We start from the raw sequence: 26,676 nt of genomic DNA on the forward strand, positions 1-26,676 counted from the left end.
TCCCAAGACGAGGATCGATTGACCTACTTTTGCCATGAGGACGCAACGAAAAATCGAATATACTCTATATATTTAACGTATTCTCCGTAACAATTTAAAATTGTGTCTTTTATTAGAACAAATAAATTACCCAATTTATTCATCTGAAGCCGTCTAATCATTCAGCAGAAACGCCACTCCTTGGAAAAGATTATGCAATCGGAATTAAAGACAAGGTAATCCTTTATTAGTCCTAAAAGGGGGGGGGGGGGGGGCTGTGGATATTTATTATTGTCTTTAATTTATCTAGTTTCTAGCATGATTTGAGGGTCCGTTTCAAATATTAACTTGAACAAGAAAAAAATAATCATGCACACACACCTCACAGCAACTTCTAGATTTTATTTTTTTTTACTCCAAAAAAAGAAATCGTATCCCCTGCATCTTCACAGTCTTTTCTTAGCGTAACACCAAAAGGACCCATTAATTCTTAAACATTTGTTTGCAAAAAGAAGCAACATCTCATTCATGTTCATGGGCCGACGTCCAACATCCATCCCGAACCCTCACACATTAATACGACCTGCATGACCAGTTTATCGCTCCACACGCCGCATTGAATTCAACTCCGGCCTGCAATGCTCAATTTTTGTAACAAAGGCTATTATTGATTTTTGTCCTCCTCTAAATAAAGCCAATCAAAGCACACCAGTTATTTAATGAAAGGAGACCAACCCGTGACCACGTCTAGACACAAGAGCTAAACACTGTATGTAATATGTGCATGTAAACGTGTCGCCTGATCTCTCATTTGTCTAGATTTAAGACTTCCTGTACGACTCCCTCAAGCTCGTCTTGAAACTTGATTCCAACCGAAGCTGGACCGATGAGGCAGAAACGGAATCCGTAGCACTGTAAACCCGCTTCTAAAACGAGTTTAATAAAACTCCACCATTACGACGTTGCTTCAGATTATTTTATGCAACATGAGCAGGTCCATCTTTACCAGTCCGTCCCAGGGCTCCTTCAGGGTTAGTGCATTAAGCTGCAGGAGGAGGGCCATGAAAGTTAATACAGACGAGAAGAACTCCAGAAGACAAACAGCGACTCTGGCATAAACATCGTCTTCAAACAGTGTAGAAATAAATCCAGAATGAGGTCTGAGGAAAAAAAAAAGACCGTTTCAAGCATGACGAGAGATCTTAAAAGAAGTCCTTGTCTGGTGTCCACATTTTGTATTTATTAGCTCACCTTATTGAGCCTTTTCCTTTTTAAAATATTTTCGGATCAGTCGATTTATTTATTTATTTTAAACCTCTAAAAATGGAAAGATGACAATTTTAATTGCAAAAAAAACAGCAATTCCAACATGAATGAATAAAATGACAGTCGAGCCTAGTCTGCATGTGTTTGGGAATAATCTGTAGCGTTGCCGGATTATTTACATCATTTGCACATTGTGACCGGATGCCAGTGGCGAATGTTTGATACGCACTAAACTGTGTTTGGTACAATCGAGACAGCTTCCAGATGAAACACGGTTGCCTGGCATGGTGATTACAATGGTTTAAGGTCTATGTGATCAAGGGAGGAGGAAGGAACAGGAGGACTCACCCCCCCCCCTCCCCCCCACACACCTGGCAGCAGTAGTGCAGGTCAAAGTTCAAAAGGTCAAAAAGTAAAAATGGGCGGTGGGTTTTTCCTTTCCTGAAGAAGGACTTCATCAATCCATCTGCCAGGCGGTCGCTTCTGGCCGGTCGGCGACAATATGGCGTGAAGGGTCGTCACTGCAGCACCAACCCGACCTGAGACACGAGCAGCAGAGCCATCAGGAGCGAAGCGAGACGTCAAACAAATCAAGCTCCAAGACATCGTCACGGAGACCGTACCTTTTCCGATCCCATGCTCGGACACTTCCAATTGTACAGATAATACTGTAGATTCCCATCACCGATGCCAAACTTAAGCTTCTCCAAGAAGGTCTTGTTCTCCATTAGATCCAGCGCGTTGAAGACGTCAAATCCTTTCTGTGGGAGAAAATTAGAAGACTCAAGTTTCCTGAGGGTAAATACGTAATGTAATATAACACGCACATACACACACACACGGATGGAAGAGAAACACGCACCGCTTTGGCCAGGATGAGGGCATCGGACATTAGGTCGAGCATCGGGGTGACAGTGTGCACGTTGTAGAAGGAGTATGCTGCTTTTAGGCTGTGGTGCACGGGGTGGTTCATGATGGTGGAGGGCAGGGTGTAGAAACTCAGGAAATCAGTCACCTTGCCATCGTTCTGGCGAGAGAACATCAAGATCCAAAGATTTTGGTTTAAGCGTGGCTTTGGGGCAATTCCAAAAAGGAATCAATATTTTCTTTACCTCCACCAGGTAACTGTCGATAATGTTCTCCTGGGGCAGCAGCCAGTGTTCCACCTCTGCCTGGCTCATGGCAGGAACCAGGTTGAACTGGCTCAGGTACTCCCGGAGGAGGCGATGCACCACCGGCACGTCCTTCTTGGTCATCGGTCGCAGACCGTGAGTCTTTGGCGCCTGAAGGGAAGAAGACGGAGGTGAGAAATAACGGATGGCGAAGACGCGTTCTTCCAGTTTTTGCTGTGTGTGTTTTGTTTTCTGACCTCAGGCAGGCGGAATAACTTCATGGTGCGCTGCATCGTCATGTTCCTACTCAAGTGGGAGAACTTCACCTCGATTAGTTTCCGTGGGTTCAAAGAGCGATGCCAGTACCTGTGCAGAAAGATCGGATTCATACACAGACAGGAAGTGTGCGCGCACACACACACACACACACACAACACTTGAACGTGCATTCCGTCACACCCACCTACACGTGCCCACTGGTTTGGGCAGTACCACTCCAGCAGTGTAGACCGCCTGAAATATACCCTGCAGGTTGACCCGTCTGGTGATTTCTCTTATCAGAACCGGAGCGACCCGTTTGGAGCGAAGCTTCTTGTGGACGCAGAGAAAATTGATCTCGACCATTTTCTTTTCTCTAAATATCAAACAAAATAATTACGTAAGCAAAAACAAAACAACTAAACTTTTAGGTGACTTTGGAATTTACAGCAAAATGACCCTCAAATGAAAGAACAAGGACGGTTCTTATTCTCAAAAGACCAGATTTCAAACCCGGTTTCTGTCTGGAGCTCCGTAAATACCTTTAAGGTCTTTAATGTAATGTTATACTGGATTTCATTAAACATCATAAAGTGTGCGCTCGTTTCATGGAAAGAGGACGCTGGAGAAACACTTGCTGCCGTGTTGCGTTCGCTTACATGTCGTAGATTCGGATGGCTGCAGGGATGGCACTGATGAAGCCCACCAACTTCTGGTTGGAGTCAACTCTCACCCCGCAATGCCACTGGGGCAACCAGCCCGGAGGCCGCAAGGCCCTGGGAGAAAGAGGAGTCGACCATAATGTCACGTCACGGCACTTTAAATAAATACAAGCAGATCAGCATCGGCGCCGTTTTTACCAGAGCAAGAACTCGGGGGAGTAGTCGAATCGGAACATGTTGTCGTCGTCCTCAACGTAGTTCTCGTTGAGAAGCGTGTAAAGCTCCTTGAGCTGGTTCCACAAAGGAGAAGGAGCGAATTAGACACAACTTTTACAAGCGCAGCAGAAATGGTCAGTTCATGATGTCAAATAGAAACATTTATGTTTCTGCCCCAATGTCACACAAGCCGTTTCACTTCCAACCCCTTTTGTTGTGCGTCAATTCTAGGGAATTATTCCACTTCTCAATCCCCTTCAAATTCAAAAGCCAACAGATTTTTCATGCGCATTCCTGCCGTCCTTGTCTTTATACGCCATCGCTCACCACAGCGGGGTTCCCCAAGTCCAGGGTGTCCCAGCTGAAGCCCTGTGGGAGGCTGTAGGGCTCCTCACGAATGTTGTCTTTGTCGGGTTCGATGGAGCCATGCGATGTCACAGTTTCCCCTGAAGGAAAGCAAAATCACAACATTCATTTGCGTGCGTGCGTGTGCGGTTGTTGTAAATCGGAAATCCCTGACGAACTTCATACCGAGCTTGGGCACCGGCTGCGTGTCCCAGAACTGGTAACTCCTCCGAGTCGCTTCCTCCATGGTTTTGGCAGGGCCTTGGCCAACGGAGAACAGTTCGATTGCCTTTTGGATCTCCTGTAGTTTATCAGCCGGCAATGAATTGACCTGTTTGAAAGCAGAAACATGCGTCATTTAGGATAATGGATCAAGCTATCCTGAAGCGCATTATTATTTCACATCAAACCAGTTTTGTCGTGGTTATGAAGGCCAACACAGATTTAATTTCTAGTTGTCGTCACAACTGCATGTCTGAAGCAGCGGTTTTGAAACCTGAATTTAAAAGGTAGTACTCTAAGAAATAAAGGCATTCATGCCTTGGCAAGCGGATCCTGAGCTGCTTCCGTGGCTCCGGACTTCTTCTTCTTTTTCTGCTTCTTCTTCTTCTTCTTGGCACCAGTGTCATCACCCAGGCCCCTGTCACTGAAACAGGACAAAAACAGACCCAATCCGTGTCAGTCTTCGAATGCCACATCCTGATGAAATATAGGATTTTAATATTTTACCTGAAATACGCTAACTGCACACACAGCCAGGAAAGTTAGCAGCACAATAGAAGCACTTTTGTTAAATAACTCGACTGGTTTTTTGGAAACGCTTCAAAGATTTAACCTAATGCAGACCAGAATTACTGCGTTTTTCACTTTGCATGTGTAGCTCTAGCAAAGGCAAGACAAAAACAAGGTAAGTATGTTTTCTGAGTTCCTTCAACACCTCGATCAGGTGATGACAAAGATAAAAGATGAGTGCAAGAAGCCCTGCAGCCACCACTGTCTAATCTAAAACCTGAAGACCGACCCCCCCCCCCCCCCCACCACTCGTCGGCTATCCCCTTTTCTGGCCTGAAAGACACTACATACTTACAGAGGATAATCTCATTAGTGTCTGAAAGGAGAGAGAGGCCAAGCACTGGCCTGCATTTGTATACCAGCTCAGATGGCGGATCACCTGACCTCTGGACGTTTAGCATCTACGCATGTACACAAACGTATGTACAAGAGGGCAGTGGTAGACGGACACAATGGAGAACAAAACATTCACACAATAGCTTGTTCCACTGGCTTCCACTGGCTTCCACTGTGTGTGTGTGTGAGTGTGTGCGTGTGTGTGTGTGGGCGTGTTGGGAGAGCAGGGAGTCACACACATTGCTAGAAAGAGAAACTCGAATTTGCTTCACTTGCAATTATTGATTAGTGTCATCAGTTTCTCTTTCAACGAGTCAGACAATATTTCCTACAAGAGATCTTCATTTCCTGACTTTACGCTTTAAGTATTAAAATACATGCTTCAGTATAAACACCGAGCACAAATAAGGTTATAACGTGGAAGGTCACAGGTAGAAACGGAGTTCTTTGAAGACATAAGCGACTAGCTTCACTTTTCTCTATATTTGTTTTCAAATACAGAGAAGCTGCGTCCATTACGGCCTTTGCTTCTCGCCACTTGGTAAACATTAACCGGAGTATTTCCAAACTAAATACGATTTGCATCAGCCTTTGGGAAGGAAGATCTGTCCAATGGTTTAGAATATTTCATATGTACATGCTATTTGGGGCGATCAACAGCGCAGACCTACATCTTTATAACGATGCACTAGCTACAACAATCACTTTTTATTTGGCTGCTTTTTGCACCGAGATCCACAACGAACAATAGGCGTTTGACAGCTATGTTAGCATGCGAGCTAACTAGCTAAATGTCAAACGAGATCGCCATGAATTGCATAGGTTACAGGCCGTCAACGTCGTGAGAGCAACAGATCAAAATGTCAACTTAATACTGAAAGAGTGGCTATTTTCTGGAAGTTGTACAGCTAATTGCAGATTAAGCATTTTGTTATAACTAGTTTTCAAAAGGACTTTGGGTTTTCTACCCCCATGCTACGCCTTGCTATCAGAAGCTGCAGAGCAACGCTAAGACCCGCCCAAAACAGGAACCGAACACTCTCAGCCAATCAAAACAAAGAAATAGCAAACTAATTCCCTTTCTAACCAATAGGGCAAACTAAGATGGGCGGGACAACCTCCATCGATGGCAGCCTGCCCGAGCTGCTCACCGAGCCTTTCGCTTGCTTTCGTCTTCTTTATGTTTACGCAACGTGACACATCGCAAGCGCTGCCTTCTTACCCATCACCGAAGTGGTGATCTTCATTTTCACAGTCGCTGCAATGCCCGTGGTCATCTACGTCTTCTTTCTCCGGCATCGGTGCTGTCTCATTCTCATCCGCCATCTTCAACCAGGAAGTGCGAAGCTGCCGCGTGCCCTTCGATTGCTTTAAAGCTCCCTCGATGCGATTGGCTGAGGGAGCAGTGACGAAAGCGTCTTCGCTGTTGTTTACGAATGGCCGCCTCCCCGGAAGTTTTCCTGAATTCGGAAGATTCCTCTCATGGCACCGCTAAAACGGCATTCAGAAGTCTAAACGTTTCCTTATTCCTCACGCACCAAGTAGACACAATAAGAACAAATAGATATATTGGTATCGATCTATCTAGAATTAATTTGGTATTGTAATAAATCACGTTTCCATTTAAACACGCCCCACAGACATGTTTCTCACAAGATCCGCCATGTGATCATTTCTTTCACAGCACACGCCTTCCTCTTTTACTCAGTTTAATGACAATCATTCAGTTTATTTGTAATGTAAAAATGTCTTTTTTAATGAAAAAGCCTGTCACAATTTGTGTTGTTCCATGTCACCCGTCTAAAATCCATCAGCTAGTTGTGGAAATCCTTTTAGAAATCGAATAGTTTTTTCCATGCCATTTTCCCAAATCTCGATTTTATATAGCTGTAACAAACTACCGAATAAAGATAATAAACACACAAAAAACAACAACATGTATTTACTATGACCAAAATGAGTTTTATTCAATGGCCTATTGCTCATATCCAATAATTAGTAAATTATTAAGTGCAGTCATTAATTACGATTTATGGATTATGCCTAATGCACACAACTCTGTGAGCTTCATCAAAGCAACTCCATTATTTTTTTAAATAAAATTCAATGCAGCTCTAATAAAGGCAAGAAAGGTGAAAACATTTTATGAATGAAGTGTGATATACTGCAGCATGTTACTTTATTATAAAATGGCTTTCTGAAACTTGGCAAGGAAATGGTTTCACTGTTAAGATATATGTATTCCTGGACAGCCCCCACCCCTTTCATATATTACACACATAATCTGTCTTTTCTTTCTTGTGAAAACATGCACATAAAGTGCATCCATGGCAAATGTGGTGTAGTATAAGTAATTTCTCTTAAACACATAAAAGACACAGTCACAATACACAAAACGTGAAAGTAAAACATCACTTGTCACATTGCAGAAATTAACACGAGTACTATTATTACAGGAATCCTTGTACAGCACCATTCATGTCTGTCTTATTTCACTGTGAAAGAACCACCTTCTAAGACGATTAAATGATTCACTGTGATCTATATATCAAGTAATTGTATTGGATTGTTTCTTATTGATTGTTGTTAGTGTTATGTCACAATACTGTGATCTGAATAGCAAATATCAAGAAGTCAAACGCCACTTGCCTGACCTTGATTAGCCAAATACAAAACTGAAACTTCTCAGATCACACGTAAACATCTGTCTGTAAGTTAACACTGTTTATATTTCAAGTTATAAAGTTAGTATCTTTCTCTCGAGAGAAATGAAAAGTGCCAAGTTTGTATTGTCTATCTAGAGACTCAAGTAATACTGACTGAATAAAAGCTTCAATTCGCTCAATGTTCACAGATAATACATGCAATCACTGAAGCATTATGACATCTGTGTTACAGCACAATCATTTTAAGATTACAAGTCTTAAGTGCAAGCACAAGTAAGTACAGCCAGTAATGCTTGGATCCGTACTTACTTCGCTTATTAGTTAAGTTACGCATTGTGTTTTTATTTTGTTACATTAACATCACTCATTAAGTTAAAAATGAATACTTGAAACATGTTAACATACTACACAAATCCAAAAACACTAAATGAGGCAATCTTCACTCTGACAGATTAAGGGATCAGAGAGTTGACATCATTAAAATGACTTTTGCAAACAAATCCTACATCAACGCGTTTCAGGAAACACCGACAACCACAAATCCTCTCTCTCGCCAGATTCCTCATCCAACCTGAAACAATCCATTTGTTATCCATTTGTCATGCCTGATCTGTCCTTTGTATTGTTCTTTTCACCTTTACTGTTTTTTGTACTGCGCGGAGCCTACTTAATTACTTAATTTCATTGCATCACCGTGTGAAATAACAATAAAGTGCTATTCTATTCTATTCTTTGATACGTAGCACATTTCTTCCTGCATTGGGAAGTGAATCGGTGTAAATCAGGCAGAGGTCTGGACCAGAAGACCGACTGGCAGCAGTCTCTCTCTCTCTCTCTCGCTCTCTCTTCCAAAGCCCGCTGTCAAACCAAACGCAGCTTTCCGTCAGATGCACCTCATGACTTGCGTTTGGCCATGGCGATTCGCTCGGACACGGATTTGACAGGAACTCCTTTGCGGGCCACTTTGACATGGACAAACAGCGTGGAAGGGGACAGACTGGAGCCGTCTGCCTTCAATAAATGAATATGTCGATACCCTGCGAGGAAAAGATCGCACGCGTGACCAACAGCAGCCTCAAGTCAAGAAGGACTTATTGTCTTATATTATATATGTTATACACAAGGCCAGATCTCGGTGGGCACCTGTCCGTAGGCTCGTGAAAGGTATCGTGTACTGCCCCACGAAGTCATTGTTGGCGGTGCGGTCGTGATCCACCACCAAAAACCGCACCAGGGCCAGCTCAGGGACCTGCAGCTGGAAGCTCAGGGTGCAGTCCCATCGCGGATTAAAGCCTGTAGAGGGAGCACAAGAGCTGTAAATGTCCCATCCTGCACTGGACCACGAAGGAAACTAGTCATATTGATAAACAAGAGAAGACGCCGACCAAGATATACTCGAGCTCTGTGTGTCTTAATGCATAGCTACATAGCATTAGCACGGTTAAACTATTACTATGCTTAATACGTTAAGGGTTGAGCTTCATTGTTGATGCGTTGAAATGAAAAATGACATGTCGGATTTACCGTTGTTGTCAATGCGGTGGGTTTTGTGTCTTGCATTGTCGATGGCCACTCCGTGAATTTCCACCCACACTTGTGGATCCACGATGGAGGTGGCCTGCTCGGTGTTGATTTTTGGCAGCTGCTGTGCGGATATGATCTGAAAAGCCCGACGTGTCCGTTTTCCATCCACAGTGCGAAAGACAACATCTATCTTTAGAACGTCTTTATATATCAGGAAAACACTGAGGAGCGGGAACGTCAGGGAGGGCAATAGAGGATCTTTGTAAAGAATCAACATGATGCTACTCACCCGTATCGTCAGCTGGGTGGGGACGTGACCCGGGCCTCCTCCCGTATTTTCCGGGTTGAAGTTGGACGTGGGGCTACACAGGAAGCTCGGTTTGAGGATGTATCCGCAGCGTCCATTGGGGAGGAAGCGACCCTGATTCAAGTCCATCTGCTCCCCGGGTGTCTGGAAGTTCAGAGCCACTGCACAAGCAGAGAGACTTCGGTCAATGGCACAACAAGCGTGCACGCACGCCAGCAGAAAACATCTCAGCCTCTGTTAATGCTGAAATGCACTAAATGAATCAATGAAAGAGACGGCCTCAATAGGTTTCGGGGCGAAGCAGCTATTTCCAGCATTTGTCAGGTTAACGTTTAGTTTCTTTCATCGTCCACTGAATAGTCTTGATTTGCTGCCTTCAGACCAACAAACACGGCTTCTAATCTGGAGTACCGACCCATCTGGCAGCCGCCATTCCACATTTCCTGGGGATCGTAGTTGGATGATTGGAGACGTTGGCCGGACGGGTAGATCCGGCTCAGCTGTCGGCTGTTGTGTCTCACAAAAAGATTTCCTGCAAATGAAGAGGAGAAAACGACATACAACTATAAAGGATGATTATATTTTACACAGAATCATCTGCAGTCGAGCCGTTTCACAGAAGCTCTCTGGCTTTCCCTCTGTCACGCCGAGGAGCAATCATTTCCACGGCTGTACCTGAGTCCTTGATGAGCCGGAGGGCCTCGCTTTCAGAGAAAGAGGACATTTCGTTTGAAGGTTTTTCAGAATCATTTTCAAATCCGCGGAAGGGGACGCTTCGACAGTACACCACCAGGTCTGCTAACTCGGGGCTCACTTTAACAGAAACCTGCGAAGGACAAAGGTGAACATTATTTAAAAATAACCTCCTTTCACAGAACGTTTAAGACTCAACTCCTCCACAAGCTGACCTTCGCAGGATCCTTCTTGGGCGTGTTCTTACTGCTGCTTGCAAACTCTTCTTCGGAGCTCGAAGAGAAGCTGGCGCTGCTGTCGTTCTTGCCGAGCTGGCTCAGATGCGGAATCAGCTTCTTCCCTTTGATCAGGATTCGGCCCTTCAGTTCCTGCATGCAGAGGTCATTGGAAGGAATGATCCAATTAGAAAACAGCCAGCTAGAGGTTTCTGACCAAAGAGATGCAAATGTGCATGTTGTACCTCTGGAGAAGGCAGATCCGGCAGCGGCTGGGCACTGAGGGGTTTAGTGAGAAGTTTGCTACCCAGGATGCTACGGAGGTGTTTGGCCATGACAGCCTGCTGCTCAACGGAACAGTGGTTCTCCAAAGACAGGATGAGAGGGAATGGGGAAGCCTGTGGGGAGAAACGCATCATAAGAGCAATGCAGAAGCCGACGTCGGTAACTTTACCACATCAAAACCGAAAAAAAGACACAAGGTTGGCTCAAATCCAAATTATGTAAGGAGAACAAAAGGCCATGAATGCAAGGAATGAAGCCAGGCAACTGGATTTGTTTATTGACAACAGCTCGATGGCTTTTATTATCATTCTAAACAGAACCCAGAAAGCACAAACACACGCTTACTGCGGCTGTTTCCTCATTCAGTTCAGTGGGCCTGATGAAGTCACACGATAGGCCGACGCTCGTAATACGCCACCCTGAACACGAAACCCTGACCTGGTGTCATTCTCAGTCTGATTGCTATTCAAGAATACATTTCACTAAGCGGTTCTGGATCCAGATCATCACCAGAATCCAAGCAACCAACCTGCCAGCAGAAGTGCTGCAATCATTACGTCCTTGCCGAGGAGTCACACCGAGGTCGTCTTACCTTGAAGGCATACTGGGCAATGGTTTCAATGACCTCCTTCAAAGGTATCTTGGAGGTGAGCGTGTGGCCGTGGTAGATGACAGGCTCACCTTTATCTCCGTCCCAGCAGTCCAGCTCCACACAGCGACAGCCCTGATTCAGAGCCCTGTCGATTTTCAAACCCTCACTACGATCGTACAAAGACTCATGGACGGCTTTAGGTGCGTGCCGTTTGGGCCCTTGTCGAACTACCTGATGTACGGCTCCGTGCTGCTGGCGCTGGTAACCTGGTCCTTGGTGAGGTAAGTGTTGTGCGATGTGGAGATGAAGTAGTGAGACAGGGGGCGGCTCATGTCCTGGAAGACTCCGGCGTAGTTCGGGTTGACCAGATCATTCTCCTGGGACAGCATGTACATGGTGAAACCATTCTGGGTCATGAACTGGTTCTTCTGAGCTGCAATAAAAGCAAAAGTGTTGCCATGGAGATGATTGTCTTTGGGTGGATTTATCACAGAAACGCTGGTGAGGGTTTAAGCGGCATAAATTTGCACTAATGAAAGAGGGGCTTGTTTTTCTATCTTGTTTACCTGCTCAGGGACTGCAGATGTAAATCAGCCATTTGCTAAGCTAGATGTGTTGCTTTTAGGACCCACCCCATTCATTGAGCTCATATGTGAGTATGAGGCTCTGTGCGTGTTTCAACGAGGCGTCTTCTCCCTGGTCTCCAAGGAAGTCGCGCAGCTCCGCCGTGGCGAGCACGCAGCCGCTGCTGGAATAGTGTCTGAACACGGCATCCAGCTCGGGCCGCCGCAGCAGCTCCCTGCAGAACTCCTCAATCTCCGCGTGATCCAGCCGATTATCCCCAGATCGGTCACACCTCTGAGAGACGGGGGGGGGAGTTAAAAAAAAACCTGCCAAACACACCCTAAGAAAACAATTCAAACAATGCATACTTTTATTAAGGGAGTGTTTCAAATTCCTGAAGGGCAAAGCCTCTCCACTCAGGCCGGCGGTGCACACTGAGATTAAAAGCGTCTCTGAGGGGTGTCGGTGTTTTAAATTGCATCAGGACGAAACATGAAAAGCAACGACTCAGCTGCAGTCGAGCGATGAGGGACGAAGCGAGCAGTAATCCCCTCACAATAAAGAAATATTTGGCTCTTGGGTTGTTGTGGGAGGAGGTACAAATGTGCTGGAGGGGCTTGCTAACAAATCTACATATCATCTACATCTACATATTCTAACAAATCTACCTTCGGGTACAAATAAAGTAACCTTGAACCTTGCTGGTTTGCTTCCCACCGGCCCGGTAATTGAGCACAGACTCCAGCGTGTCAAAAAGTGAAGTCGTATCCAAAAACACACCTACTGAATATCAGATCAAATGTTTAACAGGTGCTTAGAACCCCACATAGCCATGGCCCTGACCTTGAATAGCGAGCGGGCATAATGCTCACTCAGATCAATGTTGATCATCTGAAGGAGCACTTTGACCTCGTCGTAGCTCATCTTGCCATCCTTGTTCTCATCCGCCCTCCTCAGGTAGCGCCGGATCCAGGTTTGGAGGGTTAAGGAGGGAAAACAGCATGAAGCTAAAATACTTGTGTGAAATCATCAAAGCAGAGTTTGGATCAATCATAACCCTTAAAACTGAGAAAACGGACGACCAGTCACCTACAATAACATTCTCCACTGGTTATACGGGACTGTAATTAACAGCGAATATATTTAGACTGGTTTTTGGACGTTAGCAGTGCTGCCTCAGCGACACTATATTTATGCTATTAGACATTGGCAGGATATTGATCCAGCTTTTCCTTCTGAGTCATGGTGGACACATGTTCCTTTAGAGTGCGGAGCCCGCGCACCCAGGACCGAGCCTCCTCCTCGCTGGGACACACCAGGTCCAGGCTTTTCCGGCCTCCTTTAAAGACCACCGTGAAACACTGGGTCTCTTGCACCGACCCGGACAAACGCTTCAGCGACTCGGACTGGCAGCCTTCGCGGATGCACTCCACTTCCGTCACTGCGACTGAAAGAAGAATCAGAAGAAGCAAAGGAGCCAAAGGTCAGAGATCACGCGTTTCAGTGATTCACCAATCCCATCAAGCAGCTGTGAAATATAACGCACACTCTACGGGTTTCTCGAGGGCTATTCTAACCTGCATTTAATGAGCTTTCAATAAATTACCTGCAAAATAAATCTGATCGCTTGCTTGTCAGCTACTGAAAAGTTAGAGCCTTTCTTCTTCGGCTAAATCATTATTTGCCATTTTATTTATCTTTGTTTGGGGAGAAATGAGTAAAATAGGTTGAGATTTACGTGATCTGTTTATCTTGTATTTTCAGAACTGTGGCGAAAAGAAGAAACGATTCAAGCGGAGCGGGTTGGTTTGCTGTGGCGATTCCTCACGGGACACGGCGAAAGCACAGCGGTCGGTGAAAAGAAGAAGCGAACTCAGTTTGCTGATCAGTCGGTCGGCTAATAAACACGGTCTGCCTTGACAATGGCCTCATTCTTTCACAGGAGGCCGTAAAAACCTCTCCCTCAGACCAACGCCACATTCCTCCTTTGTTGTTATCCCAGAGACGTGAGGAAAGTGGCGTGTGTGTGTGTGTGTGTGTGTGTGTGTGTGGCGCAGAAAAGAACAGCAGCGTTACGTGTTACATAACAAGCCGAGCTCTCTCCAGCAGAAAACACGGCACAGAGCTGAGGCACCAGATCATAATGGATCTGGACCAGACGGCCGGGGGCTCGGGAAAGAGTGACCGATCCGAGCCTGGATTCACGGAAACGATGCGGCATTATCAGCGTCTGACCTCAGACCGCTTGTTGCCGTCGTTGTAAATCTTAAATGCTGTAACTCGACCGCTCTGCGCCTATTTCTGGGGGGGGACAATCGAGGCGGCCTTCGCCAGGACGAACACACAGAGGAGAGGTGGGAGGGCTAAAGGTCAGCCAGTCAGGTAGAGCGAGCTGGCGCACGTGCACGTCAGCCGACACCTTTACGCCTTTAGTGGTGCAGTAAAATTCGTACAAATAAAACGGTAATATAATTAAGTTCTGCATGAAATAAAAGCCCTGCATGTTGACTTTTCCGCAGTCATATCTCTTGTTTGCTTAAATATTCAGTTCTATGGGTGTAAAATCCTTCTATAGTTCAGTGAAAAGGATGGATGGATGAGAAGCTCCTGCTCTGGTGTTTTATGACTTAAAAGAACAAAAGAATCATCGTTTACTCCAACAAAGCAGCAAGTAAACAACTTGTATCTTAAATCCTGGAGGATTAATCTTGTCTTCTTCACCTTGTAAATCCCCTCCTGGAGTTTTTATCCTCATAAAACAAATGGCAGACTGAGATTTGAACCCCGTAGTATTTTATCGATCGCTTTCAGTTGACTGTTGACCGCAGAGTAAAACGGCTGACATTAATTCAGACAAAGGAAAGGATTCCTTCCGGCTCCTGAAACCAAACCAGCAATCAGCACAGACCAATCAGACGCCAAATGCTCCTGGGTTCACCTTTTCTGAGAGCTGGTGACAAAGGTGAACTCCTCTGCTCTGGACATCACCTGATGGCTTATCGTTCCTTCCTCTTTATGAATAAATAAATCAATGTGATCATTATTTAGCAAGGCTGGGAAGTCATGAGCCTCCTATCTCGTTAGGTAAACAAGTAGCCCCCTTTGAACCCAACAATAAGATGACGCACATCCCAGTCTGTACTGGGGGGGGGGGGGGGGGGGGCTGCTGAGCTGGTTCCACATGGCTTCCAGGCAGAGCTCCTTCCTGATCTCACTGAGGTTTCCTCTCCCATTCGTGAGAACTTTCACTCTAGAACTCCTTTCCCCCCCATAAGCCTCCTCACTTCTAGCAACTTCCTTATCCCCTGGGTGCTTTGTCCTTCTAATCTAACACTCACAGGTCTGCTGGGCTTTGCCTTTGCGGGAGCTCTTGCTGGTCTCGCTCCACACGGTCAGTCCGTCCTCCAGGAGGCGCAGGTTTCGGATCTTCTTCCACCTCGAAGAGCGGACCTTCGTCATGTTGGAGCCCTCCATCATCACACGTATGTCCTCGTTGTCCAATCCTGGAGCACACGCATAAGCACACGCAAAAATACGACAACCGATAAACGCTGACTCAGGCCAACATTGATTTATTGTTGAAAGTTTCACAGGAATATTTAATAAAAATAGATTTAAAAAAAATCAATTGAGCTAACATATGCTAATTGGCACTAAGAAGCACTAAAGTATAGTTTGTGTTTCCCAGCTAATCTTAACTCTGCTTTTTTCCGTTGTGCCATTTTCAGGCTATAAATAGTTTGGCCTAAGGTTTAAACTATTATTAGTTGCCTTAAATTGGTTAAATACATAATCAATACATCACATTGAAAAATACCCATCAGTCCTCGCAAGCTTTAAGTTGTTTGGTTATACTGATGAGCGATTTTTGGTTTTTCCTGTGTTTTATTGCAGTCTAGACTTTCCACTGAAAGGAAGCTTCTTAATCCCAGGAATGAATGAGAGAAATCGAACGAGAAGAAGAGAATCAGTCGGGATAATTTATTGATTTATTCCTCTCTTGGGGGAGCAGCAGGTCAAAAGTAAGAGTGTGGAAAATTCCGCTGCTCCCTGGCTGTCCTGATGGTTTTCCGAGCTATGGAAATGTAATCAAGAGGTGAAAACAAGCGCGGATTCCCGGAACAGATAATTATTTGTTGTGAGCACTGAAGGATTCAGGGCGTGTTATAGGAGAAATTATAGGATGGATCGGGAAACACAACGTAGATAGAGGCAGAGAGATGAGAGTAAGTTCAAACTGTAATCTGTTTGGTTAGGGCTTATACTCATACAGAGTGTTTTTATTAAAATGTATAAGTGGAATGAAGTAGCTGTTTTCTTTTTATCTCATTACTTTATATACATTTTAGGTCCTTTGCATTTCCTTCACAATTAAAACTGGTTTAAGCTTCTGCCTAAACCAAATTCATGTTTTTTGCAAAACATGTTTGAAATCATCTTTTACTCGTCAAACCAAACGGGAATAATGGCTTTTAAAAGCTAATTAAGGGGCTGTTGATAACAAACTATAATAAGGAAACAATTTATTTACAACTACGACTGCCTCAAATGGGTAAAACAGGAATATGTCATTGCCGTTAGGGTACCTTTTCAACCATCTCTGTGGTAACAAAACGTATTTTCCACTAACCAAACATTAGGAACGGCAGATAAAATAAAATAAATAGAAAAAAGGCTAAGCTGAAAGATAAAGAAACATAAAAACGAACAGATCCAAGCATTAAAGGAAGAATGCAAACATTTCTGGCCCTTCTGTTCAGCCGTGCCTGATTTTAAAGGGGCTGAAGGTCCAAACAAACTCTCCCTCTTTACTCTTCATGGCTCAGTCTCCTCTGCTTAAAGATTTGTCCAGACACAGTTGGCATCCTCTCTCTTTCCTTTTAATCACAGGCCTCGTCCTGTCAATGCCAAATGGCTGAGCCCCCTCCGAGGGCCCCCAAAGCGCCCCCCCCCCCCCTCACTCGAAACAAACCGCAGTGGTGGATTCTTCCCCATCGCCACTGAACACAAAGAACCCCCCCTTCAACCAGCCCTCCATCTGTAACAAGCCTGTTTTTCCAAGCTGCTGCCACATGGACGGCATTCCCACAAGCAGGAGACATGGAACTGAATAACTTCAGGGTCACTGACCCCGCTAACCTGGCCAATAAATGCCCCCCCCCCCCCCCCATCTCCTTGCACTGCTTCAACTTTTATTGCCTCGCCGGCCTTCACCACATTCTCGCTTGGCTGCCTGCGCCATTTTAATATCTCACCCCAGCGGGACAAGTGAGAACAAGCCCACAACTGTTTACAATGCACATCCACATTTCGATTCTGTGCAGGCCCTGAAGGCCTATTCAGACAGTATAAATGGAGGGACGGCCGTGATTCCTCAGGCGACGGGACTGAATCCTTTCCTGTTATCGTCTCCCACTGAAAATCTGCCTGACATCCACAATTATAGCAGCGGTCGATGAGAATGTCATTAGTTTAACATATATTAGGAATACATTAACAAATATAGTAACAGATTATTTTTATGCTTTTCCGTCATGTCTTTGGAGGCACGAGGTTTTTTGGTGGCTTGTCTGTCTGTTCCCTTAAAATGAACACGGAATCTCAGGAACTTCATTTCATTCCATCCCATTAGACGTTATTGGGAATTCTGTCACTGCTAGCATATGGATTATTGGATTATGACCAACAAAGTCAGACTTTATGTTTGTCTCAAAGTCAAAGAAACTCCCTCAGTGTGTTCCTGAGATATCACGCTCGGAATAATGGGAACGATGGACGACCGGAGAACCTAATCCCTCCTGCTGTGGCCATCCCAGATGGGGAGGCATAAAAAAAACAAGGATCGGTGGTGATAAAACAATAAATATTGAAATCAGGAATGTTTTCCTTGAGGCTTTTTTGACGCTGTGAGCAGCTGTGGCGTTTTCAAGTGGAGAGGAAGGTCAGAACGGAAACAACGATATCAGTTTGCTGAAACGATATGGATGCAAGTTTCAATTCCACAATCACGACAAGTCGCCCAGCAAAGAAGAGACGCAGTCTGTAAAGAAAAGACTGTAAATGAGAAAGCACTGTTTTCGGTTTGAAAGTTTTGACTCAGAGGTGTAAAAAAAAACAGAGAAATAATTATAAAAGCAAGTTTTGTCAGTGATTTATGGACATAAATGCGGTTCGGAGGTTCTTTTAATCTGCTGTTACTCCCTTTGTTTGGGATGGCTGAATGCGTCAAAACAAGAACAAAAACTGCAGGATTAATGTTTTCCTCCTCCAGATGACATTTTTCCTTTTACAGAATTCTTTTTATTACTTCAGGAATTTTTTGTAACTATATTGTGCAAAAGGGAAAATCCGATGTCCTCAAACAGGAACCGAGAATCATCACACGTCCATTTCCACAGCACACTTCAGCAGTTTGTAATGTTTATAAGTAGTTTTATATTTATTTATATTTTTGGATACATAAATGTTTGAAGACGTAGAAACGCCTCCTGTGAGCTGCACAAAAGAGGCAAACAGCCGTACACGTCAGAATAACAAAAATAAATCTTGTCTATTCCTACTAAAGATATTTTATGACCAATAATTTACTGTCAGCACGCAAATATATTCAGCTCAGGAGCAAACCGGCGACCTCCAGAGCAAAACCGTGAAAGATTAACCCGAGCTTAAGAGGCATCTTGCTGTCCCAGAACTCCAACAACCCAGACGGTCTCTGAAAGCTGAACCCACGAGCCTTTCTGGTGATGTCACAAACGCAAATATATTAGTATGTGTTATCTTAAAAACAATCAAACCTCAGTCTCTGAGTCAGGTTACCGTTTAATCTGCAAGCCGGGCTAACATTGAGCAAACCAACGAGAAGTCTTCATGTCACGAACGCCCCGACCTCAATCACCTGATTCAGCTTCATTACAAAACTATCTGGTAATAATTCCCCTTTCATTTAGGAAATGAGTACAAAGTGGGTTAAAATAACAGAATGAATCCTGACTGGTTCACGTTGCCGTGGTGACGGGGTCACGGGAGGCGGTGTGGGCGCACAAATATATCATTAAGGGCTGCGCAATGTGGGGATACAGTTTCATAACTCAAACAGCAGCTATGCTCAAACCAGTGATTCAACATGGTCGCAGCAGCAAATCAGGAGTTCCTTGTTCTGTAAATAAATGATGGAAGTTGGATTTTGGTTGTCCGGATGCCAAAATAAAGACTGACGAATCAACTTTGGATTTTCAACTGATTCTCTTTTTCTTTTTCCCCCACTTTCTCAGGGAATACAATGCAAACTGTATTGTTGCTGTGGAATGACCTGCACAGCTTTTGATTCCCATGCACTTAAAAAGGTGAATCCTGAATGTGAAAAGCTGCAGAGCGGCTGGAAGCACGTTTTACATTTGCGCAGCGTAAATATAGGCCAAGCGGCACCGGTGTGGTGTAGAAGTCAGAGATTCTGACAGGTGCTGGGGTCGCAGGTGTCTATTTTTGGGGCGAGGCATGTCTTCTTGTGTGAAGCATGTCTGCCGGGCTGAGGGGGGGGGGGGGGGGGGGGCTGGGTGAGACTCAAATCACGCCACATGATCTTTTCAACTGCACCCCGATGCCGTCCTTTAATAAACTGTCAGTGATTTATTAACTGTTTATTACAATAACTAACCATATTAAAAACAAATAGCCATCTTGTAATATTTTCTGTCATAAATCTACTTTTTAACTTGGGGTAGTTGGAAGGGAAAGCAAGCCATTGTTTTATTTATAACGCAAAAGCAACACATAAAATCACGTCACTAAATTACCTGTACGACAGGTGTGCGTCACTGACGTGTATTTAAGTCGTCGTGCTGTTTTCTTTTAAATCTCAGGATGGGGCAGACCGGAAACGTCTGACGCGACAGATAAGAGATCCTAAAAGTTTTTGAAGTTTCCTTACCGAGCTTCCTGCATGGATTCACGGTCTTCCTCTCCTCTCTGACACCGGCGGCCGGTGACTTCCCGCTTCCCAACATGAGAACGGCCTCAGGATCAAATGGGAATACTGGAGGCTTGCTTTACTCTGGATAAATCTGGGACTGTCCCTTTACGCGCGGAGATTTGAGTGGTCAACAAAGGCCTCGAGGGGCGAGCGAGAGAGAGAGAGAGAGAGAGAGAGAGAGAGAGAGAGAGAGAGAGAGAGAGTCCCCTCCCTTCCCGGCGCGCCTCTCCATGCCAGTGCGTAATGCGACTCCAAACAAGGCGCACATTTTACGCACCTGCGCTCCTCCTTCTGCCCCAGCCAGCAACAGAAATGATCCTTAAAAATGTAAAGCTTTTAAAGTCCTCTGTGAACATGTTACCAGAGACATACATTATTATTGAAAGTTTACCATCCCCGTGTCTTTATTTGTCGTCGATATATATTTAAATATCTGCGCTCCCAAAAACTTAAAACACAAGTGTGATGAAAGCCTGAATGAGTAAAGCAAATACCCAGAAGCCACGTGAGATGGTTTAAGTAGGTACAAAAAAATTATAGCGACAGATTAATTCTTCCCTTCAAGGCAAAAAATTAAGAAAATAACTTTCCATGCTATCTTTTAATCTTACGTTCACCTAAATATTCAAACTGAAATTAAATGGCAGTTACAGCGTTTGAAGAAAGTGTTTAAGAAGTGATTAACTACACATGAATTAATTAATTACACATGTTAAACATGTTTAAAACATATATGTGTGGATGGATGGTCCGTTTATGGTATTTATTTGCCAATTTGACTGATTTGTGAACCAATTACATGAACTCTGAAGGGAAATGGACACATTTTAAGATCATACATTTCGGGAAAGGACAAACCACAGAGGAAACATGCAAGGACACGTTCCATTATCATGTAATTATCAATCTGTTAGAATCCAGCCCCCCCTGGTGGACATGCAAACAAACTGCAGTCATCTCAATAACGATCATTCCGTTCAAAATTAATCTTCCACAACATCCAGGCGTCATCTGAGTCGTGTGAAAGAGAAAACACAGACGCTACATTTAGTTGTGAGGCAAAGAGGAGGAAACCCACAGCAGCGCGGCACTGGCTGGACTCTCGTGGGTGTTTCATAATAAAGTTATATCAGGCAGCAGGAATAACCAGACTGGTGGTTTAAACCTGGTGCTGTCAGAAAAGGCCATACAATGTAATGTTATCCGGCCCACAGCCAACCACTGAATCAGATAAACTAGCAGCTTAGGTGGGTGGAAGCCACTTATATATATATTCAGTCATTTAGTGCAGATTAGTATATCCTGTCACACAGATTAGGATTTAATTCATGAAAATCTAAAACTCACTGCCTCCTGCGTTGAATGGGGTGTCATCAAATTGTTTACATTTAGACTTCAAGGCCATGGGCAGGTCTATAACATTTCCCCATCCGTTGCAGCAGCAACCATGTTAGACAGGGTGAGAGATTAAGTGATGCCTGCTAATCCTCACAAGCTGCGATCTGTGCAGGGACAGCTTTGGTTCCGTTACTGCACCACTCCTTGATTTGAGAATGCAAGAACCCTTGGTATGATTTTCAATCTTTGTGGCCATTCGGGTTTAGATTAATCAGCTCTTCCTCTCAGGATTCCCAGCTCAGTTTATTTGCCAGGGATGAAACTCTGCCTGCTTCTATTAGTAGAAACAGTGGGCCTGTTTTTTTTTTTGTAGCCATTGGACTCCTAGTCTTTACAAGCAGTGTGAGGAGAGACCTGTCGTCCAGCATAAGAGGTCATGGACTGCATAACCTGTTTCTTCCAATAACAACATCTAAATTATTGGTGCAAACTGTCTTTATTTGTTGTAACAAACATTAAAGTCTGTGACTCTTTCAAATAGAAAAATGGGACAGACATGATTCTCCACACTCCTTTAAAAATGCAGCTTGAATAAGAACCAACAGCAATAATAAAGAAGACTAATCAAACGTGAGATTCACAGGTTATTAAATTAACTAATAGGCTGCTATATATTACATCAAACAACAATTAAGTGGATTTTTTTTTTTTACAAAAAAAGGGATTTTTTTTTTTACAAAAAAAAAATCAAAGGAATTGTAAATAAAATATATAACCTACATGTAAGCAGGTTGTTAGTTAAACGTGTAAAACTAAACTGCAGCTGATTAGCAGAAATTAAGGCAGTTGTGCCTGGCAGGATGAGGGCCTGTCTACTTCCTGAAAGTATAATAGTTCATCGAGGGTTCCGAAACGCGGATTAAAACGAACAATGGTTGTTATTTAATCGGTTCATGTGCTTTCTACGGTCTTGGTACATGAAATTCCGATTAAACGTCGTGTTGCGATGCAATTATTACAACTAATAGTCATTCTTTTGTGGAAAACTCTCTCCGGATACATTATGCACCAGCAATTACATGGAGCCACGATCGACACAGTGGCCTAGTTAGCATATGGCTAACATTAGCGTTTCCATTTTTATTTATTTATGGCGTGGCCGCAGCAACTGACAAATAACCAAATAACCAACGCCGGACAACGGGGACGCGTTGTTTGAATTTGATCGACTTCTTGTGGTTTACTGGTTCGTGTTAGCACTGCTAGCTTGGCTTTATGTGCAGTATGGCGTCTGTGTTGACCTGGTCCTCGCCTTATTTGTTTTGACGCGTTGTAGCACTCAAACAATGCGTTTATCTTTTTGTGGTTATGCGTGACTTCAGGCTTTATAGATATGTTCAACCTGGGAGCGACACCACGTGGTTTATTAACTAATGTTGATAAGCTAGCGTTAGCCAGCTAGCTTATCTTTAGCTCTTACCAAGACACTACGGCGCAAATGCTAACAATGCACGTCTGAGCACGAGTTGCGCGTAAATATTCAAAACCAATCTAAATCGAGCCCATCTAACTCCTTATGTGGTTATTGAGCGCAGAGATCGATGGCCTGACCCACCCTTCACACCGATGGGCTCGAAGCTGTGCTCATGGCGGCAGCTTGACAATAAATGTCGTTTGTTTACGCTAATTCCAGACTTGCCCCGAACCCCAGCCCGACGACGTATTATTCCGCACAACACCGGGAGTACTCGTACTAAAATGTTTAAAACATGCCTGACCACAAAACGACGCCTATTTATACCACTACGTACGAAAAATATTTGATTTCCCGTTAAATGAACAGCTTTAACATGTTTACTTATGTGAAGATTCAACACGGACTAGTTTCCGCAAGAGGCTTTCTTCACTTCGCTGAAAATACAGGAGGGCTTTCGTTGTGTTATTAAAACGCCTTGGACGTTGCGGACAAAAAAATATAAAATTCGCGTAGTTTTCATCAGTATATAATAAACTTATTTGTGTCACTTACAGGATAGTGTAATTTTAATGTACTTAAATTAACTTATAAGTTGTATATTTTACCCGTAACCCCTCTTTTGCATATAGTAGCGTCCTCACGAATGGCCCGGACTACTTTCTTGGTGTGGCTTACGTGCATTTGATTGAATGTTGGATTCTCCAATCGTAAACTACGTTAAGCTTAGCAACAGAAAATGTATCCTTTTATCCAATCACTAGAGAGGGGCGTGTGCGCTAGCGTACTCAATATCCTACCCTTTGATTGGTTAAATCCTTTGTCATTTGTAGCTGACTTGTGGTTGATGTAGTCATATAAGGATGCTTTCGCTGTTTGTTCCTTTGAAATTGAAACCACATCTCCCACAATTCAGCGGGCCTTACGAACGCCAACATGCGCATGGCAGGAGGCGGGGCAGCTATATAATCGCCAGCTCCCGTCGTTGGAGCAGCACACTGGACACAGTTGTGACGGCGGGACGTCGTCAATAGGTGATCGATAGAGCTGACAGTAACGAAACAGTTAATGTTAGTTAGCGACAGTAGCTCTGACAAACCCTCCCAGGACTAACAAGTGTTTATTGTTAGGAAGTTTACTTTTACTTTGCGAGTATTTTTTTTTTTTTGAATCTTCAAAACTCATACTTACTTCTCGTTCTGGAATAAGTATATATATTTATATTTTTTGTGAAAATTAAGTTATTTTAACCAACTTTAAAAGCTCTGTTTTGAGAGTGTGAACATGTTTTAAAATGCTCTAAAGCGGAGCCGGCAGAGCAAATCAACCAGGATGACAGAACCAATGGAGCGGAGCCATCACCTGAAAACTTCGGGCAGCCTATCAGGTGGGATCGGCGAAGACGCGATGGAGCATCTCCCAGCAAGCAACCGTGCTCGTCCCGAGAACGGCGACAGGGGGCGCCAGAGAGTCCAGAAGCAGCAGCGGCAGCAGCGGGCGGAGAACTGCGGGGATATCAACACAGACAAGTTATGGCAAACGAAAGGCGCACAGAGGGGGGTGTGCCCTGCCTTCGCAGCCGGAAACGAGCGCGCAAAGTGCACGACTGCCGCCCAGCCTCACCAGAAAGGCGACGCCAGCGCGTCGGGAGACGCGCATCAGGTGTCGCTGGAGAAAAACGGGGAGAGCAGACCCCTGGAGGAGACTTTAAATCGGGCGCAAGAGGAGAGCGCGCTCATCGACTCGGACACCGGCTTGGATGCGCGTCTGGGCAAGAAGCGGCACAGGCGCAGGACCACCAGGAAGAGGCGCAACTGGAAGCCTTACTACAAACTTTCCTGGGAGGAAAAGAAAGCTCTGGAGGAGAAGGAGACCGCCCGGGCTTCGCGGGTGAGAGAGGAGATGTTCGCCAAAGGGCTGCCGGTGGCTCCGTACAACACCACGCAGTTCCTGATGGACGAGCACGACCGGGAGGAACCGGACCTCAACACCGGGGTCAGGCGGCCCCTGGGGTTCGGCGTCCGCATGGAGGACCCCGGCAGCGAGGAGGACGTGTTCGACAACGAGGAGGAGGAGGAGGAGGACGGCGGCAGCGGCGGCGGGGGCAGCGACGGCATCGGGAGACCGGGAAATGCCGGCGGGGAGTTTCTCCAGAGAGACTTTTCCGAGACTACGAGATGTATCACGTGGAGAGCCTGCAGAATATGACCAAGCAGGAGCTGGTCCAGGAGTACCTGGAGCTGGAGAAGCGCCTGTCCCGACTGGAGGACGAGAACAACCGGCTGCGGCGCGCCATGGAGCCCGGGGGTCCGGCGGCGGAGAAGCAGCCGAGCAGCGACAGGGGCCCGGTCCGCCTCAACTAAAGTAAAAGGACAGAATTTAACAAGGAGCTAAAACGTGTATATTTTTTAATTGTCATCAGTTTTCTCTAATCGGTTTATCTGGACGTCGAGATCCTCGAATTGCAATGCAATGACTTGAAGTTTCTTTTTCTATTCGGACTGTAAATAATGTCCTGTTCGCCTTCTCCCCCCCCCCCCCCCCCAAGAAGAAATTTAAATATTTCAAAAAGTAAAGTTCTTTTTTTTTTTTTTAAATGAAGAGAATGTATCCGGCAAAAAAAAAAAAGATTTTGTTTGCATCGCAGTTCAGCTGTTCATGTTTGAATTAAATAACAAGAAAACCATGGAACGTTTAGCTGAGTTTCTCCCACTATAAAGAAATAAATAAAAATGCGCGTAACCGCCAATCGGGGCCGGATTTAAGCGATTGTTTTGCAGAAGTAAAGTCCGGAATGAATATTCTAACAGTTGTGTGTGTTAACATGAATCCAAATAAAATTTTGAAATCCTGTCATGTGACTTGCTCTGAAACACTGGAATTGGAACGAGGTAATAACATCTTCGGCCTCCAGGGGCGCCCCCTCACCGCTTTTGTTGCTTCACATCTACAACGACGTCATTGCTCCACAATCTGAACAAACACAAATGTAAGCATGGTTTTATTTTTATTTTTTTAAACATAGTTCTGTTTATTTACATTTTATAACCTTTAAAAGAACACAGAACTTGAACTGTCCGGTATCATCTCGGTTGTATTCAAAAGCCATTCAGAAATGTACCCGATACAATATGTTACATACGAAGAGAGCGCGTGTACAAAAACACGACGCCTGAACCTCGCTTCAGACGACACACAGAACACTGAAGTTTATCTTCGTGACGTAGTGGCGTCTCATTTTAGGGCTTTAAGGTGTACCGTATTCACACACTGGGGCGAGATGACCTCAGGTCATTAAGGAAAGCGGGATGCTCCGCCCCCCTCTCAGCATCTACAACAGCTGTTAGAACGCCTGGCCGAGGCAGAGGGAGCGCGTAGACGTGTCCTTGGCTTGAAAATGTACATTCTCTTGTATTTAATGTACGCATCTTTGGGCGAGAGCCTTCATCTTTAGCAACCGACCGCAGGGAGAATAGGGAGGCGACCCGGAGACAGCAGACGGGATAAGAACAGACGTTGGGACCGCGGAACAAAACCTTCCAGCAGTCAGGCACTTGTAGAACGAAATTCTGAGTAAGACGAGACTGCATCCTGATCAATTATTACTCACCGGGGTTATTAAGTCAGATTTAAATATCACTTTGGAAGTTGCACTTCCTGTTTGTGTTTTTCCACGTTCATTTCCTCCGTGTACCATTTCTCCACTGAGTGGATTTATCAGAGCCTGACCATATGGAAAACTCCTCGTCACGTTAACCCGAGATAAATAAATGAAGCGCACACAGGAGGAGGCCAAAAGGCATCGCCACCAAAGATGCAAATCGTTTGATTCACGTCTGGAAAAAATGCTGCCAGCCGTCGGCGCGGCACCGAGTGCGTCCCGCTGATGTCATGTTGTTGGAAGAAAGCCGAGAAAACGGAGATAAGATAAAAAAAAATAAAGTTTTCTGCACAGTGTCGAAAACCACAGAAGAAAAAAAGGCCGTCTATGTGGAAATAAGGAACAGGTTTAGTCTCAGGTACACCAAAAAGGTGAGAATCACAATGAGAGTACTCTATTTTTTTACTTTAATACAAAATATA

General features: G+C 44.7%; 3 protein-coding genes across 4 annotated transcripts; 1 reads left to right on the forward strand and 2 right to left on the reverse strand.

The window, feature by feature from the left end:
- Positions 1–361: 361 nt before the first annotated feature.
- On the reverse strand, positions 362–6,293 carry LOC137906105 (glycylpeptide N-tetradecanoyltransferase 1-like). Of its 2 annotated transcripts, none has more exons than XM_068750402.1 (12): positions 6,189–6,293; positions 4,379–4,484; positions 4,025–4,169; positions 3,821–3,939; positions 3,476–3,567; positions 3,275–3,391; positions 2,821–2,991; positions 2,615–2,723; positions 2,358–2,528; positions 2,108–2,272; positions 1,869–2,006; positions 362–1,784 (listed from the first exon to the last, which is right to left on the reverse strand). In XM_068750402.1, exons 1-12 carry the CDS (start codon positions 6,290–6,292, stop codon positions 1,764–1,766), a joined length of 1,458 nt encoding a protein of 485 aa, XP_068606503.1. In that variant the 5' UTR covers position 6,293; the 3' UTR covers positions 362–1,763. The 2 variants fall into 2 exon arrangements, with proteins under 2 accessions (XP_068606503.1, XP_068606504.1); XM_068750403.1 differs by having other exon boundaries at positions 4,379–4,478; positions 6,189–6,292.
- Positions 6,294–6,909: 616 nt separating this feature from the next.
- Positions 6,910–19,873, reverse strand: LOC137906100 (1-phosphatidylinositol 4,5-bisphosphate phosphodiesterase delta-3-A-like). Its single transcript, XM_068750396.1, has 15 exons — positions 19,740–19,873; positions 15,151–15,315; positions 13,031–13,259; positions 12,656–12,785; positions 11,881–12,106; positions 11,480–11,681; positions 11,249–11,393; positions 10,617–10,769; positions 10,372–10,524; positions 10,139–10,289; positions 9,879–9,995; positions 9,446–9,624; positions 9,157–9,292; positions 8,776–8,925; positions 6,910–8,669 (listed from the first exon to the last, which is right to left on the reverse strand). Exons 1-15 carry the CDS (start codon positions 19,813–19,815, stop codon positions 8,527–8,529), a joined length of 2,355 nt encoding a protein of 784 aa, XP_068606497.1. The 5' UTR covers positions 19,816–19,873; the 3' UTR covers positions 6,910–8,526.
- Positions 19,874–23,603: 3,730 nt separating this feature from the next.
- hexim1 (HEXIM P-TEFb complex subunit 1) lies at positions 23,604–25,440 on the forward strand. Its single transcript, XM_068750416.1, is given in 2 exon segments — positions 23,604–24,760; positions 24,763–25,440. Coding segments are annotated over 2 exon segments (1,029 nt in total). The 5' UTR covers positions 23,604–23,925; the 3' UTR covers positions 24,957–25,440.
- Positions 25,441–26,676: the final 1,236 nt, after the last annotated feature.

The sequence above is a fragment of the Brachionichthys hirsutus genome, chromosome 16 (assembly GCF_040956055.1).
Source record: "Brachionichthys hirsutus isolate HB-005 chromosome 16, CSIRO-AGI_Bhir_v1, whole genome shotgun sequence".
In the NCBI taxonomy this organism is placed as follows: Eukaryota; Metazoa; Chordata; class Actinopteri; order Lophiiformes; family Brachionichthyidae; genus Brachionichthys; species Brachionichthys hirsutus.